At 42.8% G+C, this 18,615-nt stretch overlaps 1 protein-coding gene across 1 annotated transcript in view; it reads left to right on the top strand.

Moving 5' to 3' along the window:
* Window positions 1-18,615, top strand: part of si:ch211-195m9.3 — a 39,113-nt gene that overhangs the window by 1,304 nt on the left and 19,194 nt on the right. The window contains exons 3-8 of the mRNA XM_031296686.2: window positions 6,087-6,123; window positions 7,225-7,373; window positions 8,099-8,230; window positions 9,019-9,207; window positions 15,482-15,580; window positions 15,701-15,889. Of these exons, the coding sequence (XP_031152546.1) occupies window positions 6,087-6,123; window positions 7,225-7,373; window positions 8,099-8,230; window positions 9,019-9,207; window positions 15,482-15,580; window positions 15,701-15,889 (795 nt within the window). The remainder of the gene's footprint in view (window positions 1-6,086; window positions 6,124-7,224; window positions 7,374-8,098; window positions 8,231-9,018; window positions 9,208-15,481; window positions 15,581-15,700; window positions 15,890-18,615) is intronic.

Genomic DNA, 18,615 nt, shown 5'->3' with positions numbered 1-18,615 from the left:
ACCCTCAGCGGAGACAAAAATGGACACACTTCCACCACAGCGCTATAGCAGAAAAAACACGTTTGACCCTATAACTCCCAAACCGTACATCGCACATTCAAAAACCATATATCCTGGACCGTGCGACCGATCTGCACGAAACTTGGCACGTAGCATCTCCAGACCGACCTGATAAAAAGTCATCAAAAGAGTTTTTATAGGATAAAAATTGCACATATTATGCACAAACAAATTTGTGTAGTTAACTATGAAAACATCATATCTCGGCCAAATTAAATGTTATCAGCAAAGAACATCCAACTACGATGCTCTGTACCAAATTTTGCGAAGATCGGGGATTAGGGGGTGCTGTAATCAACGTTTATTTGTTTTGGCCAATAACAATGCATTTAAATGGGAAATTTGCAATTGCAATAACTCTGCCACAGTAAATGCTATCAACATGACACTTGTGATGCTTGTTCGGCATACCACTCTGAGGCCCTGTACCAAATTTGGTAAAGATTGGTCGTTAGGGGGCGCTATAGTCGTAGACCAGTTTGGGCCCTTTTACCCCTTCTGAGGTCGAGCGCGTCGATGCCAAACGGCACTTCTGTCATAAATCCTTTAGGGCTCTGGGATATTTGCAACGGCAATGTACCGCCGATCTTGCAGCTCACACCTCTCGATATTTCCTGATGTTTGCCTCCAACTGTTACGCTTCGGGTTCCGCTTTCGCTCGCTCCCCGGGTCGCTGGGGTCGACTCGCGTCGGGGCGACTGGCGCGATGAGGCTTGGACCCCAGCATAACTGCTTGCAGTTCTAATTTGAATGTTGCATTCGAAAGGGGAGGCTAAGAAAATACACACTGCTGGGTGTTAAAGTTGCTTTTTTGTTCTAAAAAGCCTTTTAAAATTTCAATCACATCATACACATCGTACGGCCAGAGATACTGCTTTACAGCAAGCTCTGAGTCACTTCCTTTTTTCTCTCGAGGCATCGACAACACAGCTGACAGGTTAGGCTCTCCCTGTCAATACACGTGCTAGAAAGAGGTTTGCTAATGTTTTAAAGACCATGCCGAAATATTCACTCTGACATTCTGGTTCCGCTTTGGATGCCGTCAAGCGGGATCTCTTGTAAGTATCAGCATCATTAGCAGAATGCTAGCGTGTTATGGGCAACAACAACTCAATAAGAAATCAAAAGGACATAAGTACTCGTTTGTTCAACTTAAGACCTATAATCCATGTTGAACTTGCAAAAACTACAATAAAATCTGAGATTTCTCAACGACAGTCAGGCGAAAGAGACAAATTTAGCCGTCTAGCTCTATAAACTCCCATTCATTTTGCAATCGCCCGCGATCACCCCCAGTGGAACTCTGATGGAACAGCAACCAAATTTGGTACAATGGGGCTAAAAGCAACACTGTTCACAAAAGTGAACTTTTCCCGCTTCAATGAGACAACCTGTAGGGGGACCGAAGCGGGAAAAGGTCTCTAGTGTTGCTTTAATAGAGAGTGAACAGGCTCTCTGTAGCTCTGGTGTGTAGCAGGCAGTGTGAGACAAGGAAAGGGGGCTCAAGATGTTTTAAAACTTAAAACGCAATTTTTGCCCCATTTGTATTGTTTTACTACTTACACAATTATTTTAATTATATATTGTTACATTATTTACAATACACAGCATGTTTTTTTTTTTTTTCTTTTGGGAGGGGGGCAACCCTCAGATGGGGTCCTGAGTTTGATTCTGAGTCAAAATGTTTTGCTTGTGAGTGAAAAAGTTTTGAGTCAAAAAGTATTGGTCAAAATGTTTTGAGTCAAAAAGTATTGGGTCAAAATGTTTTGAGTCAAAAAGTATTGGGTCAAAATGTTTTGCGAGGGGCGGCTTCTAGCTCACCCAGTAAGAGCGTTCGCCCCATGTTGGCTGAGTCCTGCAGCGTCCCGGGTTCAAATCTGACCTGCATCCCTTTTCTGCGTGTCATCCCCATCTCTCTCTCCCCCCTTTCATGTCTATCCACTGTCACTATAATAAAGGGAAAAGCGCCAAAAAAAATAATCTTAAAAAAAAAAAATGGCTTAGATAACAGTATCTATTGGTGGGTTTGACTGGGCATGGCCACACCCACATTCAAGCGCTGCAGCCAATAGATACATGGCAGCAGCTCTGGTAGGCGTCCAGTATCTTCACTTAAAGCTACATTTGACCTCCCGGCCGTGTTGGTGCTTTTCGGAGAATGTTTTATGAAGATATCCGACAAATGATGTGGCTTGCAGCATGTTTAATTGTGCTAACAGACCCTTCAAGAAGTCTACGCTCCAGTTCTTTCGGTGAGTGAAGTATTATTTTATTTTATTTTACGTTATCATTATTAACATGTTAACTAGCTTATTAGCTTTGGAGAAAGACGTCCAGCTAATGGAAGCCAAGTTAGCCACAGTTAGTAGCGTTAAACCGGCATGCACCAAAGTCAAAACGTAACTTACCTACACATAGACAAGTGCTTAAATGTAGCTTGATAATACTGTTGAACAAAAGGTGTTTGTGTAAGGGTTGGAAAATAAAGGTTCACCACATTATCTGGGAACGTGCTGGCTGTGGATCGTCAGCAGGAGGAACTAACTTAGCAGCGCTGCGGAGCTCTGCTCCTCCTATTAGGGGGGTGCAATATGTTTGCACAGACAAGTGCATTTAGTGGAAAAATATATGTTGCTTCAACTTCACGTCAGGTGCAGTCCTATCTTAGCAGGCAGTCGTTTTTCGTACAACACCTGTCAGCTAACTTCAATAAAATCATATTATGTGGCAAACACTGTCTAGTAGACGTCTGCAGGGGACTAAAGGCTTCTTTACAGGCGCCGTTCCCGACCCGTTGTGCAATAATGTGACGTCAAAATGACGTAGATCTCGCTGGCGTGCCAGGATTTAAAGTGCGCAACTCTGGTCGTGCACCACTCTATTTTTTTCAGCGGGGCACGACAAAGTGGAAACAGGAAGCATGAATGATTTCGAGGGCAACCGGATGCCAGGACTCTCAGAGTGACTGCAAGTCTCTCTTGTAAACTTACTGAGTTAAGATGAGTTATTTTATGGTGAATGAAAAGCTTGATCCGACCAAGTAGGTCATTGAATCGTTGTGCAGACATTCTGAAGTCAATGCGTCAATGCTGCTGCCAGTTCAGCCATTGTTCCCCTTTTTCTTCTTCTTCTAGTCCGTAGAAATAGCAAAGTCGTTAGCCTTTCCTCAGTTGCGACACCTCTGTTAAGGAGAAGACTGCAACTAGTGTCGCGACCACCACGCGTGAGTATAAATAGTTACGGCGCTCCCATGACGTCACACTGGCGGGGAATGGCGAGTATACTGAACGTTTAAGCTTTGTGTTACGTTACAGTAATCTACAGCGCTCTGTGTGATTATCTTAAATATGACTGTTAAGAAATGTGTCAAAAGATGTGACAAAAGCATTTGCATCAATATAAACATATCGATAACTTCATATTTTTCTTTACCTGAAACATTTATTACTCATTTATTTTTTCTCCCATAGTCAGTGTGATCCATCTCTCATCTTTTCCCCCTTTTTTTTGCCACTGCCTGCAGAAGAGCAACTCCGGGTGTCATCATCCCATATGGCGGTCAGAAGCATCGAGCTGATCCCTGTGATGGAGGTCCAGCACTAGCGTCAGACACCCTGGCATGAAAATAAATGTTTTTTTACTGACCTAAAGGTACCGGTGAAAGGCTGGTTTCAATCCAGCAAAGATAGCCAAGGCCAGGAAATGTATCAACAGTGTTATGGCTACATTTGTTCATACCTTAAAATGTGTTTATGTGTGTTAATTGTGGATTATAGTTAAATAACATCTGTAGCATACACAGTTACCACCTTTTCTTCATCCTCTTTTCCCTCTACAGCCTCTCAGAGCCTATGTTGGGTGTAGCTATTACCACATTAAAGACCCAATATGCTGTTAATGTAGCTGATGTGAGAATGTTTACTGTTGTATAGTTTTATATTAAATTCAATATATTTGCACTGCTTTTGTCTTTACTGACTGAAATGTTAGATTTCACATTCAAATCTGTCAATTCAAAGGACAAGCAAATCACACAGTTCAGATAAAACATTAACGCTCCTCTTTCGACAAGGAATAGAAGTCTAGGTTAAGTAGAAAGTGGAAATACTCCCACATGTTTCAGTCTTATGCAGTCTATTTCTGTTTAACTTTCTACATGAAGATTATACTCAGCACCAGAGTCCGAGAAGCTATAATAGCCATTAACACAGCTGCATATAGATCACTATATTTACAATTAACAGGCAACTCATAAATGACAGATGATCCTTTTATATACAAATGATTACCAATACACAAGCAGCAGTTTAACAAATAAAAGTCAAATCTTGCTTTCATGAAAACATCAATTTCACAGGTTACAAATTCAAAAGTTGTTTTTGATGCTTTAAGAACACTTAAATTAAAAGAAGTGTAACAGTGAAACAGTGATTATAATAGAACCTATAAATAACAACCCAGTGTCATAATTTGGCAAAAACGTAATGTCTTATGAGATGAGTAATGACTTCTAAAGTGTTTACTGCACAGACGAGAAGTCTTGATAGCAGACCTTTCTCATGTTGAGCAACTGGTCCAGCCTGTCTGGAAACAAAAAAAAAACCACGTAAATTAATTTCTCATTTGCAATGAGTGGCACCACATTAAAAAAAAACACCAGATGTGCCAGACAAGACATTCCCGAGGAAAGGGCTGCAAACATTCAAAGTTTAGTTGCATCTTATAACATCAATTACCAACTCCAGCCCAAACAGTAACATATTGCAACATCTAGGTTAAAGGTGGTCTTTGTTGGCGTTTGTGGAGCCTGGGCTGTCTACAGAGACCGTGTTTTTTTTTTACAGTGTGTTCAGGGGACAGGCAGCTCGCGGATAGTGAGGAGATGTTTGCTGTATGTGACAAAAAAATGTTGTAGCCTAAAAAAAACATGTGCCATCGCTTAGAACACCTGTAACATTATTTTTAAGTTACACACTGTAACTTTACACAGCTCGCCAAGTCTAGCGTGACATTAATGTTAAATTGGCCATATAAAGTCAAAGATCAGAGCCTGCTGTCTATAACGTCACATCTATGGCTATCACAGCGTAACGTTCTAGGAAAGTCGAAGCTTTGGTGCGAGCAAAGAGCTCCACAGCCAGCACGTTCCCAGATACCTAAACGTGGTGAACCTTTATTCCCAACCTCACACAAACACCTTTAAGTATTATCATGCTACATTTTAGCATTTGTCTATTAAGTTACGTTTTTACTTCGGTGCATGCCGGTTTAATGTTACTAACTGTGGCTAACTTGTATGACGTAAAGTAAAATAATATTTCAGTCACCGAAAGAACTGGAGCGTAGACTTCTTGAAGGGTCCGTTAGCACAATTAAACATGCAGCAAGCCACATCATGTGTCGGATGTCTTCATAAAACATTCTCCGAAAAGCACCAACACGGCCGGGAGGTCAAGTGTAGCTTTAAGTGAAGATACTGGACGCCTACCAGAGCTGCTGCGCTTGAATGTGGTCATGCCCAGTACCCACCGACAGAAACTCTTATCTAAGCCATTTTTGACTCGCAAAACCTTTTGACTCAAAACATTTTGATTTCAAAGCAAAACCTTTTCACTCAAGAAAAACTTTGATTTCTAAGCAAAACTGTTTGATTCAAAAGGAAAAAAATGTTGTGATGCAAAAAAACACTTGCTTTTTGATTGCAGTGATAAATACGCTCTTAAACCTTTTTTTGTTGTTGCTTGGGTTATGAAGAAACAATAACTCCAAACACGAACATAAAGGGCATTACAGTAGTCAAGCCTGGTTGAAATAACAGCATGTATAACCCTTTCAAAATTGCTAAACGATAAAAAGAGCTTGACCTTGGATAAGAGACTCAGTTGAAAAAAGCTTAAATTAATTCACAGTAGACCTCATATATGGTCCCAGGAAAAAGAGATTCATATGAATGGAAATTAGTATAATTAATTTTAGCCTAGAACTGTACTTCCAATGACTCATAACTTGGAATTTGTGTTTGACAGAGTCTGCCACAGGATCTACTGTAGCCTCTATAAACCAGTGAGTGTTCCCTCTGCGTGTGTGTGTGTGTGTGTGTGTGTGTGTGTGTGTCAGAGGATAAACATGCATCCTCCCTCATATTTAAGCAAAGTAAAAACATTTCAGCTGGTCTTCCAAGGTGCAAACTGTGCTGTGACAGAAGTATAGAGGGAGAGATAATTAAGATATGCTGTGGGATGCACTAATATGCTGTTTGGACAGTGAGGTCTGATGTTTTCCATATCAGACAATACTGATTACAATTAGAGTAGCAATCTAGCAACAATCAGATTACCAGACATGTCTTGCCAATGACTGTCAAACTGCCATGAACATGTTCCTATTACCCCTGACGTCCCACTGGTCAAAGTCTCGCCAACCGTTTGGGCATTCTATCTCAAAAGCTGATATTTCAATAAAATGGTAATAGTTTCCATGGATCGATCCTAAGGGATCTAGTGACCCTAGCGTTTCTCTAGTCACTGGATATTTTAACCTGATGATACACTATCATCAGGCTAAAATATCCACTTGGACAAAATAAATATCATACTGTAGTAGGTAACTTGTCATTTTATTTACTGAGCACATGGCCCCAAGATGGATAAGTAATGAATGAATATAAGTTAAATGATTAATACAACTTTGGCATTTCTGTAGTACCATACTCAATTTAGCATCTCTACTAGTAAGCCTTTTATGAATAGCAACTTGTTATAGTAACAATAGTTAGTTTTACAGCTAGAGCAACCCAACGGAAAACCAGTCATATTCCTTCTGATCTCCCACACTCTGTTCTCTTCATTGAACACAAGATTGTCCCTGTTGAAAAGCCCAAACCGCCCAACTGGACCCTTAAAATGTGATCTTTTACTGTAGGTCATTATTTTTTTCTGTGTAATATGTCTGCATGCACAGCAATAGTGGAAATGTTTGTATGTACCGATATGGATACCTATGCAACTGTTCTAGTTAAGTCCATCAGAGGGCAGTATTACTAAGGATAAGGGTGAAATGTGCATATACATGAAAGGAGGCTACGTTTATATACACAATATAAAATAACTCTATTTTCCACATATTTACTGTGATGTTGATGCAATTCTAATGACTGTCTTGCAGAAAAACCTGTTTGAAAATAGAGAATGACATGCGAGAGGCCATGTGCCGTAAGAATGACCTTCCAGGTGCAGGGTGGTCATGTTGTGGAGGGCAGGCTTTCAACCCTGAAGAAGCCACTTGTTGTAAAGATGGATACACCAACAACACAGGTAATGAACACACATTTGTGTCAAACTAGCAAGAAATTTAAATGTTGGATTAGTGATCATACAAAAAAAACAAAGGCAGACTATGTGGTAAGCAAATGTAATAATATAGATAAATACACTTATGGCACAGCGAACACTAAAAGGCTTCAAGTGGCAGCTACCCTGGATTGCAACTTATTTCAACATTGGTGCTTTTCCTCAAGCAGCATCAAGAAGTTTATGCTGACTTGTCTCTAGAAAAAGAGAAAAAGCATTTAGCGTGAACGTGATGATTGCGTCATAACTAGGGCTGTCAACACAATTAATTTTTTCTTCTAATCTTCGCGATTAACACGTTAATGCTGACAGCCCTAGTCATAACCAGTGGTCTATTCAGGTCTATCACACTGAAAATACTGCACTACAAGTAAAAGTCCTGCATTAAAAAGCCTTACTTAATAAAAGTAAGTTAATGTATACATTGTGCAGTAAAACTGTATTTTATTTATTTAGCCCTTTAAATGATACTCTAAGGCTTTTTACATCAAATCAAAAGACAGAAACAGCAATGAAAATATGCTAAATTACAACATAATGCTTTGTATTGTACTTTTGGCCTCTCTCTGAACCTGGCCTGTCTTTGAATGTGGGAACTTCCTGGCTTATGGACTTACTGTGACACAACACTTTTAAGCTGTTACTGTCATACTGGTGTCTGTATCTTGACTCAATCACAGTTCTTACAGCTGTTACAGAGGGTCTGAGCGAAAAGGTGTCGGCTTGCTGTGGACTAAAGGCCTATGACCAACTCAATGAAATGTGCTGTAACTCAACCATCATAGCCAAACCTGTGCCAAATGCCCAATGTTGTGATAATGGTGAGTAAAACTGGACACAATTGATGGATGTAAAGCATCATATTAACATACAGTATACACTTAGAAAATACAATTTCTTTCCGTTTCCTTATTGTAATCCCACTAAAAATTTGATTCCTCTTATTGGCTGGCAGCTGTCCATTAATATTTAGTAACCGGATGGTAAAACCAAATGGTGCAGATGTTTGTTTACAGAGTATTAGAGCTTTAGTGCGTAACAATTTGATATTAATGAACGTCCGTTACATTCTAGCCATTGCCAAATGAGTTGCTACAAAGCTGATTAAGACTATCAGCTCCACACAACTCTCTCTGTATTTCTCAGTATGGCTATGTTCAGAAGATTGTGTCGTCCAGCGACTTTCGCACGTAGAAACTTGAGTGAAAGTAATTACCTCTTCTGAAGAGTCCATCATGTTTTTTTAAACCCTCCGTATCCTCCTTGGCTACTAGCAACTGTGTTGAGGAGGGGTGGGGGCTGTGCACGATCACGGAAGACTTGTATCATGTGGACGCGGCGACAGTGTTGGGTCTTGTCGGGTTTTCCTTACATATTAAAATTATGATTTTCTGATACAAAAATTACAGAAGAATACAAAAAAATGATTCTGCTAATGTTGCAACTGGTTTACCTCAGTCTGACAATTGTATATGAAAATTATGCATATTCGGTTCTATTGTATTTTATTCAAACATTTGTGGTCTGCAGGATATTTAATAGCCAGTCATTTATGTTGTGGCTGAGATAAAAGTGATAGTTTTAAGAATTATCCTGATCTTTTCCACAGATGCTTATGATGTGGACAAGCAGATGTGTTGTGGTCCGATGGAGAACAAGATGATCCTGACGAGAAATTCCAGTGACCACCTGTGCTGTGGACGTGACCAGTTTGACCCTAAGACTGAGTCCTGCTGTTTCATAAACAACAGTCTTAAGATACAGCCAATCACATCCAGCTTCTGTGTGAACGAATCAGGTGCGTTTTAGTCTATATCCACAACATTCCATTTCGGGATTGCTCCTGTGCCGCATAATCAATCATAAGATATGAGTGGAAAATATTCAACAAATTTACAAATGAAGCAAGGTTTTTCATAACAATTGAGGTTTATGTATTTGAACTTCATAGAAATGTATCCCATTCAGGTCAGTTTCCACAACACAAGCTGAACACATGCACATGTCAGTCTAGACAACATATTGAACACATTGCCTTTTCATACCAGCCAACACATGAGGGGCAGAGTTTTATTGTGTGTGTTGCATATGTACTTCTTGTACTTGATACATGTAAATTGTGTTTTTCTGTCCATCTTGGGTCCACACAATTCGCCACTCTTCTTTTTGTTGCTGCTGGCTGCAACCTAGAATAATGAAAAGATCAGGAATTTTACTAACACCTCTCTCTCTCTCTCAAGACGTCTACTAGACAGTGTTTGCCACATATGATTTTATTGACGTTAGCTGACAGGTGTTGCGCAAAAAACGAATGTCTTCTTGAAAGAGGACTGCACACGACCTGAAGGTGAAGCAATATATACTTTCCACTAATGCACATGTCTGTGCAAACATATTGCACCCCCCTAATAGGAGGAGCAGAGAAGATCCAGAGCCAGCATGTTCCCAGATAATGTGGTGAACCTTTATTTTCCAACCCTTACACAAACACCTTTTGTTCAACAGTATTATCAAGCTACATTTAAGCACTTGTCTATGTGTACGTAAGTTACGTTTTGACTTCGGTGCATGCCGGTTTAATGCTACTAACTGTGGCTAACTTGGCTCCCATTAGCTGGACGTCTTTCTCCAAAGCTAATGAGTTAGTTAACATGCTAATAATGCTAACGTATAACGTAAAATAAAATAATACTTCACTCACCGAAAGAACTGGAGCGTAGACTTCTTGAAGGGTCTGTTAGCACAATTAAACATGCAGCAAGCCACATCATGTGTCGAATATCTTCATAAAACATTCTCCGAAAAGCACCAACACGGCCGGGAGGTCAAGTGTAGCTTTAAGTGAAGATACTGGACGCCTACCAGAGCTGCTGCCATGTATCTATTGGCTGCAGCGCTTGAATGTGGGTGTGGCCATGCCCAGTCAAACCCACCAATAGAAACTCTTATCTAAGCCATTTTTGACTTGCAAAACTTTCTGACTCAAAACTTTTTGACCCAAAACTTTTTGACTCAAAACTTTTTGACTCAAAACTTTTTGACTTGCAAGAAGAACTTTTTCATTCACAAGCAAAACTTTTTGATTCAAAAGGAAAATATTTTGTGATGCAAAAAAAGAAACTTGCTTTTTGATTGCAGTGAGAAAAATATGCTCTCAAACCTTTTTTTTTGCTTAGGTTAAAAAGAAACAAAAATAACTCCATATTATTCATGTAAACCAGGCTTCTCTCACCCTAGCAGTTGGTCCAGAACGCTGCAGCTCGTCTTTTGACAGGAACACGCAGGCGAGAGCACATCTCCCCTGTACTGCCTCCCTTCACTGTCTCCCTGTATGTTTCAGAATTGATTTCAAGATACAACTGTTTACGTACAAAGCACTTAATGGGCTAGCTCCAACTTATCTCTTCGACCTATTGTAACTAAACCTGTTTGAGTCGTGATTCACTCGGATCTTTAACCCAACTCTTTAAATTAACTCACGAGTCGCGAGTCTCTAGTATCATTAACTCGGATTAGTTGAGTCCTACTACAATTCAATCTAAAATGATAACAGCACCACACACAAACCTCTTGCAACATTAGCTACTACTGGTCCTAGCCATCTTAGCTGCCAAAAGCTTTATAACTTACAATTTCATAGGCAACAACTCGACACAAGTCAACTCAAGCGACTGAGTGAGCAGAGACAGTCTGAGACACAACTTCCCGACCAGCAGACTCAGAGCTCAAGCTTGCAGTTGCAGACCACTCGAGAAGTCACGAGCCCTCGACGACCCACAAGTCCTCGATGATCCGCGAGTCCTCGACGACCTGCGAGCTCCTGCGTGAGTCAGTCAGTTGTGCGAATCAGCCAGCTACGTTGTCATGAGTGGATCATTCTGTAGCAGACGAGCGAGTGAGCTTCACTCAAGCTCAGGGTAAAGCAAATCAACAACAAAAGCCATTCTTTCACTTCTGAAATAACATACAATGTTCGGCATGTAGCCTAGCTAGGCCTACTGTAGGTTTTGGTGTATAAATGTAGTATGTTAAAATGCAATTAGGTCGAGCAGACAGTATGAAACATTGCAAGCTCGCCTCGGCTTGCCTATAGATCAATACTGACTCAAGTGACTCGCACAACCCAGATCAGTTTGGTGAGTGACTCGGAATAACCCAAATCCTTAAAAGGAATCGAGTTTGCCAGGCCTAATTGCAACTGTATGTCCCCCCCAAGGTCACTCAGGTCAGCTGACCAGTTGCTCCTTGTGGTCCCAAGATCAAGGCTGAACATGGAAATCGTGTGTGTGAATGATTTAAAAACATGCTGTGTATTGTAAATAATGTACAATATATAATTAAAATAATTGTGTAAGTAGTAAAACAATACAAACAGGGCAAAAATTGCATTTTAACTTTAACATCCTGAGCCCCTTCCTTGTCTCACAGTGGTTTGGTCCACTGCCTGCTACACACTCAAGTCCGTCAGAGAGACGGCACTGTGTTTGGAGAGAACAAAGTTTGAATCACTTCAGTAACATTAGTTGTGGAATACTTTGAACCGATGTTCAAAGTGAATAAAATAGCCTTGCCAGCTGAGAAAGTGTTGACTCACTCCCGGTTCTGCGGCTTCAAAGCAGAGGCACAGGCAATACAACCACTCAATCAGTGATGTAGTCTAAAGTATTTCAGTGGGTATATAATGGGCCTTTGGGGGGGAGGTGTCAGGGTGCAGGCTTGGACCCAAATGCAAATGCTGTTTCTCCAAACGGAAAACATGAACCAACTAAATAAAGAAACTTGACACAGGGACTAGACGTGACAGGAGGTCAGCGGTATTGTGGTTGAGATAAAAGTGATATAGTTTTAAGAATTATCCTGATCTTTTCCACAGATTCTTATGATGTGGACAAGCAAATGTGTTGTGGTCCGATGGAGAACAAGACGATCCTACTATAATATTGTACTTTTGGCTTCTCTCTGAACCTGGCCTGTCTTTGAATGTGGGAACTTCCTGGCTTATGGACTTACTGTGACACAACACTTTTAAGCTGTTACTGTCATACTGGTGTCTGTATCTTGACTCAATCACAGTTCTTACAGCTGTTACAGAGGGTCTGAGCGAAAAGGTGTCGGCTTGCTGTGGACTAAAGGCCTATGACCAACTCAATGAAATGTGCTGTAACTCAACCATCATAGCCAAACCTGTGCCAAATGCCCAATGTTGTGATAATGGTGAGTAGAACTGGACACAATTGATGGATGTAAAGCATCATATTAACATACAGTATACACTTAGAAAATACAATTTCTTTCCATTTCCTTATTGTAATCCCACTAAAAATTTGATTTCCCTTATTGGCTGGCAGTTGTCCATTAATATTTAGTAACCGGATGGTAAAACCAAATGGTGCAGATGTTTGTTTACAGAGTATTAGAGCTTTAGTGCGTAACTTTTTGATATTAATGAACGTCCGTTACATTCTAGCCATTGCCAAATGAGTTTCTACAAAGCTGATTAAGACTATCAGCTCCACACAACTCTCTCTGTATTTCTCAGTATGGCTATGTTCAGAAGATTGTGTCGTCCAGCGACTTCTGTGCGCAGAAACTCGAGTGAAGATAATTACCTCCTCTGAAGAGTCCATCATGTTTTTTTTAACCCTCCATATCCTCCTTGGCTACTATCAACTGTGTGGAGGAGGGGTGGGGGCTGTGCACGATCACGGAAGACTCTTATCATGTGGACGCGGCGACAGTGTTGGGTCTTGTCGGGTTTTCCTTGCATATTAAAATTATGATTTTCTGATACAAAATTACAGAAGACTACAAAAAATGATTCTGCTAATGTTGCAACTGGTTTACCTCAGTCTGACACAATTGTACATGAAAATTATGCATATTCGGTTCTATTGTATTTTATTCAAACATTTGTGGTCTGCAGGATACTTAATAGCCAGTCATTTAAGTTGTGGCTGAGATAAAAGTGATACAGTTTTAAGAATTATCCTGATCTTTTCCACAGATGCTTATGATGTGGACAAGCAGATGTGTTGTGGTCCGATGGAGAACAAGATGATCCTGACGAGAAATTCCAGTGACCACCTGTGCTGTGGACGTGACCAGTTTGACCCTAAGACTGAGTGCTGCTGTGTGAAAGAAGGTCTTAAGACACAGCTCATCACATCCAGCTGCTGTGTGAACGAGTCAGGTGCGTTTTAGTCTATATCCACGACGTTCCACTTCCGGGATTGCTCACGTGCCGCAGGACATTCCGCCTGATGCATGTCTTTTCGCCGATGTCCGTTTCCTTCCGCTTTCTTTGTGTTGGAATATTAAACTCCGGTGGATTTATGAGGACTATGGTTAACTGCTCCTCAGATCTCTGCAGGGTAAATCCAGACAGCTAGCTAGATTATCTGTCCAATCTGAGTTTTCTCTCGCATGACTATTTTACAGTAGCTCCTTGTGGAGCTTAGTGCCGCCCAAGATGATCGTGATTGGTTTAAAGAAATGCCAATAAACCAGAGCCCGTTTTTCTCCCATCCGAATGCTGTGTGGACTAGTCAGACCTTCCTCCGCTCAGCAGTGTGTGGATGGTCTGGCAACGCGAGACTAGGTGCGTCTCAAAGTCATCCCTATACCTGCCTACCGCAATTCCATGCAAATCTTTGAAATCTTTTTAAGATTGTGAAATTGCAGGAAACAAGCTTTAGTTTTTGTGCTGGCGCTGTTTTTTTCTAACTTAATTCCAAAATGGTGCTTGGAATTAGGGCTGCACGATTATGGCCAAAATGATAATCACGATTATTTTGATCAATATATTGATCACGATTAATTATCACGATTATTTGTTGATTTTAACCAAAACAAATTGCATTGTCACATAGGCTAATTATAACTGCTTTCACATCCATATTGTGCTACATTCCTCCTTTGTTGAAGGATACTATGAAATGAAGTACACTATGAGTATGCCATTTCAGCTGTTGTGCGACCGCTTTCCAAACATGTGCGTTTGCCATGAAAAGATACAGGCAATGCAATTTTCTGTTCACGTTAACGGCGCATGTTAAAATCCGGTGCCAATAGGGCACCGGTGCCCGGTATCTACCGGATGAAATATCAACGCGGATTATGGCGCCACTTGTCTGCGTTGCGCTCTGATGCTCCAAAACAGACATTAGAGGCAACAGAAACATCGCTGCTTGTCACGCTAGTAAACACTAATAACACGTTACACAGCAGGTAACGTTAGCCTACCATTAGCTACAGTAGTAACTGGATTAAACATGGCTAAAATGCTGACAGCTAAACGGTGTAGTGTGACTGTATTTCACTGTAGAGGATTCCAACAGCGGGACGTACAACAGTCTGCCGCTAAAGATATGAGCTAAAAGACTCAAACTAGCACTGGTCACTGCTGTTGTCTGAAAAACAACACAGACGGGACAAAATATTGCGTTTACTGGTAAACTGGTAAACCTTGTGATGACTTATGACCGACGGCTTTCTGTTGTGGAATTTTCCTCACGTTACTCTGTCCTCGGTCCTCTGTGACTGTCTACATCTAAACTAAGCTGCGCGGTGCAGGGAACAACTCTGATTGGCTCATGGAGGCACGTGATCAGAGAGTGGTTTATGGAGTTTTTGAAAAAAAAAAACTTTGATACAGAGCGTTCTATGAACTGAATGAAGCATTTTAAATATCGCTCGATCACGTGATTTTGATCGTGGGAAGCCAAAATCGTGATCGTGATTAAAATTCGATTAATTGTGCAGCCCTACTTGGAATAGATATAATACTGTTTACACGTCCCAATGTGGTATTTGCATGTGTTTTATGATTGATATGTAAATAGCACATTGTCAGAATTTCTGATTTTCCATTTCTGATTGACAACCAAAGATTTTACCTCATTTTTCTCATGATCGTCAATTTTAATCTAACACGCGAAAATAGCACTGCTTTAGAGGCCTTCACACATCTCCCATTTTCATGGAAATCTTAGAAATACGATCAATGCTCAAGGAACTTCATGCCAATTAATGGTTGCGGTGCCTGCACGTTGACTTGATCTTTGTCTTTACAGCTGTCTGTGGAACGAAGGCCTACAACACATTCAATGAACTATGCTGTCAATCAACTGTTGTATCCAAACCTGCATCAAATGCCAAATGTTGTGAAAAAAGTGAGTAGAGCTGAATCTAAACACAGTATTTTGTTGAAACAAACTCTGGCTCATGTCAGCGGTGTTGTGGTTGAGATAAAAGTGATACAGTTTTAAGAATTATCCTGATCTTTTCCACAGATGCTTATGATGTGGACAAGCAGATGTGTTGTGGTCCGATGGAGAACAAGACGATCCTGACGAGAAATTCCAGTGACCACCTGTGCTGTGGACGTGACCAGTTTGACCCTAAGACTGAGTCCTGCTGTTTCATAAACAACAGTCTTAAGATACAGCCAATCACATCCAGCTTCTGTGTGAACGAATCAGGTGCGTTTTAGTCTATATCCACAACATTCCATTTCGGGATTGCTCCTGTGCCGCATAATCAATCATAAGATATGAGTGGAAAATATTCAACAAATTTACAAATGAAGCAAGGTTTTTCATAACAATTGAGGTTTATGTATTTGAACTTCATAGAAATGTATCCCATTCAGGTCAGTTTCCACAACACAAGCTGAACACATGCACATGTCAGTCTAGACAACATATTGAACACATTGCCTTTTCATACCAGCCAACACATGAGGGGCAGAGTTTTATTGTGCATCCATCCATCTTCTTCCGCTTATCCGGTAACGGGTCGCGGGGGTAGCAGCTCCAGCAGGGGACCCCAAACTTCCCTTTCCCGAGCCACATTAACCAGCTCCGACTGGGGGATCCCGAGGCGTTCCCAGGCCAAGTTGGAGATATAATCCCTCCACCTAGTCCTGGGTCTTCCCCGAGGCCTCCTCCCAGCTGGACGTGCCTGGAACACCTCCCTAGGGAGGCGCCCAGGGGGCATCCTTACCAGATGCCCGAACCACCTCAACTGGCTCCTTTCGACGCGAAGGAGCAGCGGCTCTACTCCGAGCTCCTCACGGATGACTGAGCTTCTCACCCTATCTCTAAGGGAGACGCCAGCCACCCTCCTGAGGAAACCCATTTCGGCCGCTTGTACCCTGGATCTCGTTCTTTCGGTCATGACCCAGCCTTCATGACCATAGGTGAGGGTAGGAACGAAAACTGACCGGTAGATTGAGAGCTTTGCCTTCTGGCTCAGCTCTCTTTTCGTCACAACGGTGCGATAAATTGAGTGTAATACCGCACCCGCTGCGCCGATTCTCCGACCAATCTCCCGCTCCATTGTTCCCTCACTCGCGAACAAGACTCCAAGGTACTTGAACTCCTTCACTTGGGGTAAAGACTCATTCCCTACCTGGAGAAGGCACTCCATCGGTTTCCTGCTGAGAACCATGGCCTCAGATTTAGAGGTGCTGATCCTCATCCCAGCCGCTTCACACTCGGCTGCGAACCGATCCAGTGAGTGCTGAAGGTCACAGGCCGACGATGCCATCAGGACCACATCATCTGCAAAAAGCAGCGATGAGATCCCCAGCTCACCAAACTGCAACCCCTCTCCACCCCGACTACGCCTCGATATCCTGTCCATAAATACTACAAACAGGATTGGTGACAAAGCGCAGCCCTGGCGGAGGCCAACTCTCACCTGAAACGAGTCCGACTTACTGCCGAGAACCCGGACACAGCTCTCGCTTTGGTCGTACAGAGATTGGATGGCCCTGAGAAGGGACCCCCTCACCCCATACTCCCGCAGCACCTCCCACAGTGTCTCCCGGGGGACCCGGTCATACGCCTTCTCCAGATCCACAAAGCACATGTAGACCGGTTGGGCATACTCCCAGGCTCCCTCCAGGATCCTTGCGAGAGTAAAGATCTGGTCCGTTGTTCCACGACCAGGACGGAATCCGCATTGTTCCTCTTCAACCTGAGGTTCGACTATCGACCGAACCCTCCTTTCCAGCACCTTGGAGTAGACTTTACCGGGGAGGCTGAGAAGTGTGATACCCCTGTAATTGGCACACACCCTCTGGTCCCCCTTTTTGAAAAGGGGAACCACCACCCCGGTCTGCCACTCCTTAGGCACCGTCCCCGACTTCCACGCAATGTTGAAGAGGCGTGTCAACCAAGACAACCCCTCCACACCCAGAGCTTTAAGCATTTCTGGACGGATCTCATCAATCCCTGGGGCTTTGCCACTGTGGAGTTGTTTAACTACCTCAGCAACTTCCACCAGGGAAATTGACGACAATCCCCCATCATCCTCCAGCTCTGCCTCTACCATAGAGGGCGTATTAGTCGGATTTAGGAGTTCCTCAAAGTGCTCCTTCCACCGCCCTATTACCTCCTCAGTTGAGGTCAGCAGCGTCCCATCCTTACTGTACACAGCTTGGATGGTTCCCCGCTTCCCCCTCCTGAGGTGGCGAACGGTTTTCCAGAAGCACCTTGGTGCCGACCGAAAGTCCTTCTCCATGTCTTCTCCGAACTTTTCCCACACCCGCTGCTTTGCCTCTTTCACAGCAGAGGCTGCAGCCCTTCGGGCCCTTCGGTACCTTGCAACTGCCTCCGGAGTCCCCTGGGATAACATATCCCAGAAAGACTCCTTCTTCAGTCGGACGGCTTCCCTGACCACCGGTGTCCACCACGGTGTTCGTGGGTTGCCGCCCCTTGAGGCACCTAAGACCCTAAGACCACAGCTCCCCGCCGCAGCTTCAGCAATGGAAACTTTGAACATTGTCCACTCGGGTTCAATGCCCCCAGCCTCCACAGGGATGCACGAAAAGCTCCGCCGGAGGTGTGAGTTGAAAGTCTGTCGGACAGGGGCCTCCTCCAGACGTTCCCAGTTCACCCGCACTACCCGTTTGGGTTTACCAGGTCTGTCCAGAGTCTTCCCCCACCCTCTGACCCAACTCACCACCAGATGGTGATCAGTTGACAGCTCTGCCCCTCTCTTCACCCGAGTGTCCAAAACATGCATACGCACAAACAACAGTCAGAGTTTTCCCCCCCACAACCCGCAGGCGTAGGGAGGCGACCCTCTCGTCCACCGGGGTAAACTCCAACGTAGCGGCGCTCAGCCGGGGACTTGTGAGTATCCCCACACCCGCCCGGTGCCTCACACCCTGGGCAACTCCGGAGAAGAAAAGAGTCCA

Source organism: Sander lucioperca, chromosome 5, assembly GCF_008315115.2.
Source record: "Sander lucioperca isolate FBNREF2018 chromosome 5, SLUC_FBN_1.2, whole genome shotgun sequence".
Lineage (NCBI taxonomy): Eukaryota > Metazoa > Chordata > Actinopteri > Perciformes > Percidae > Sander > Sander lucioperca.
Note: the sequence above shows the minus strand (reverse complement) of the source record. Positions and strands in the feature narration are given on the sequence as shown.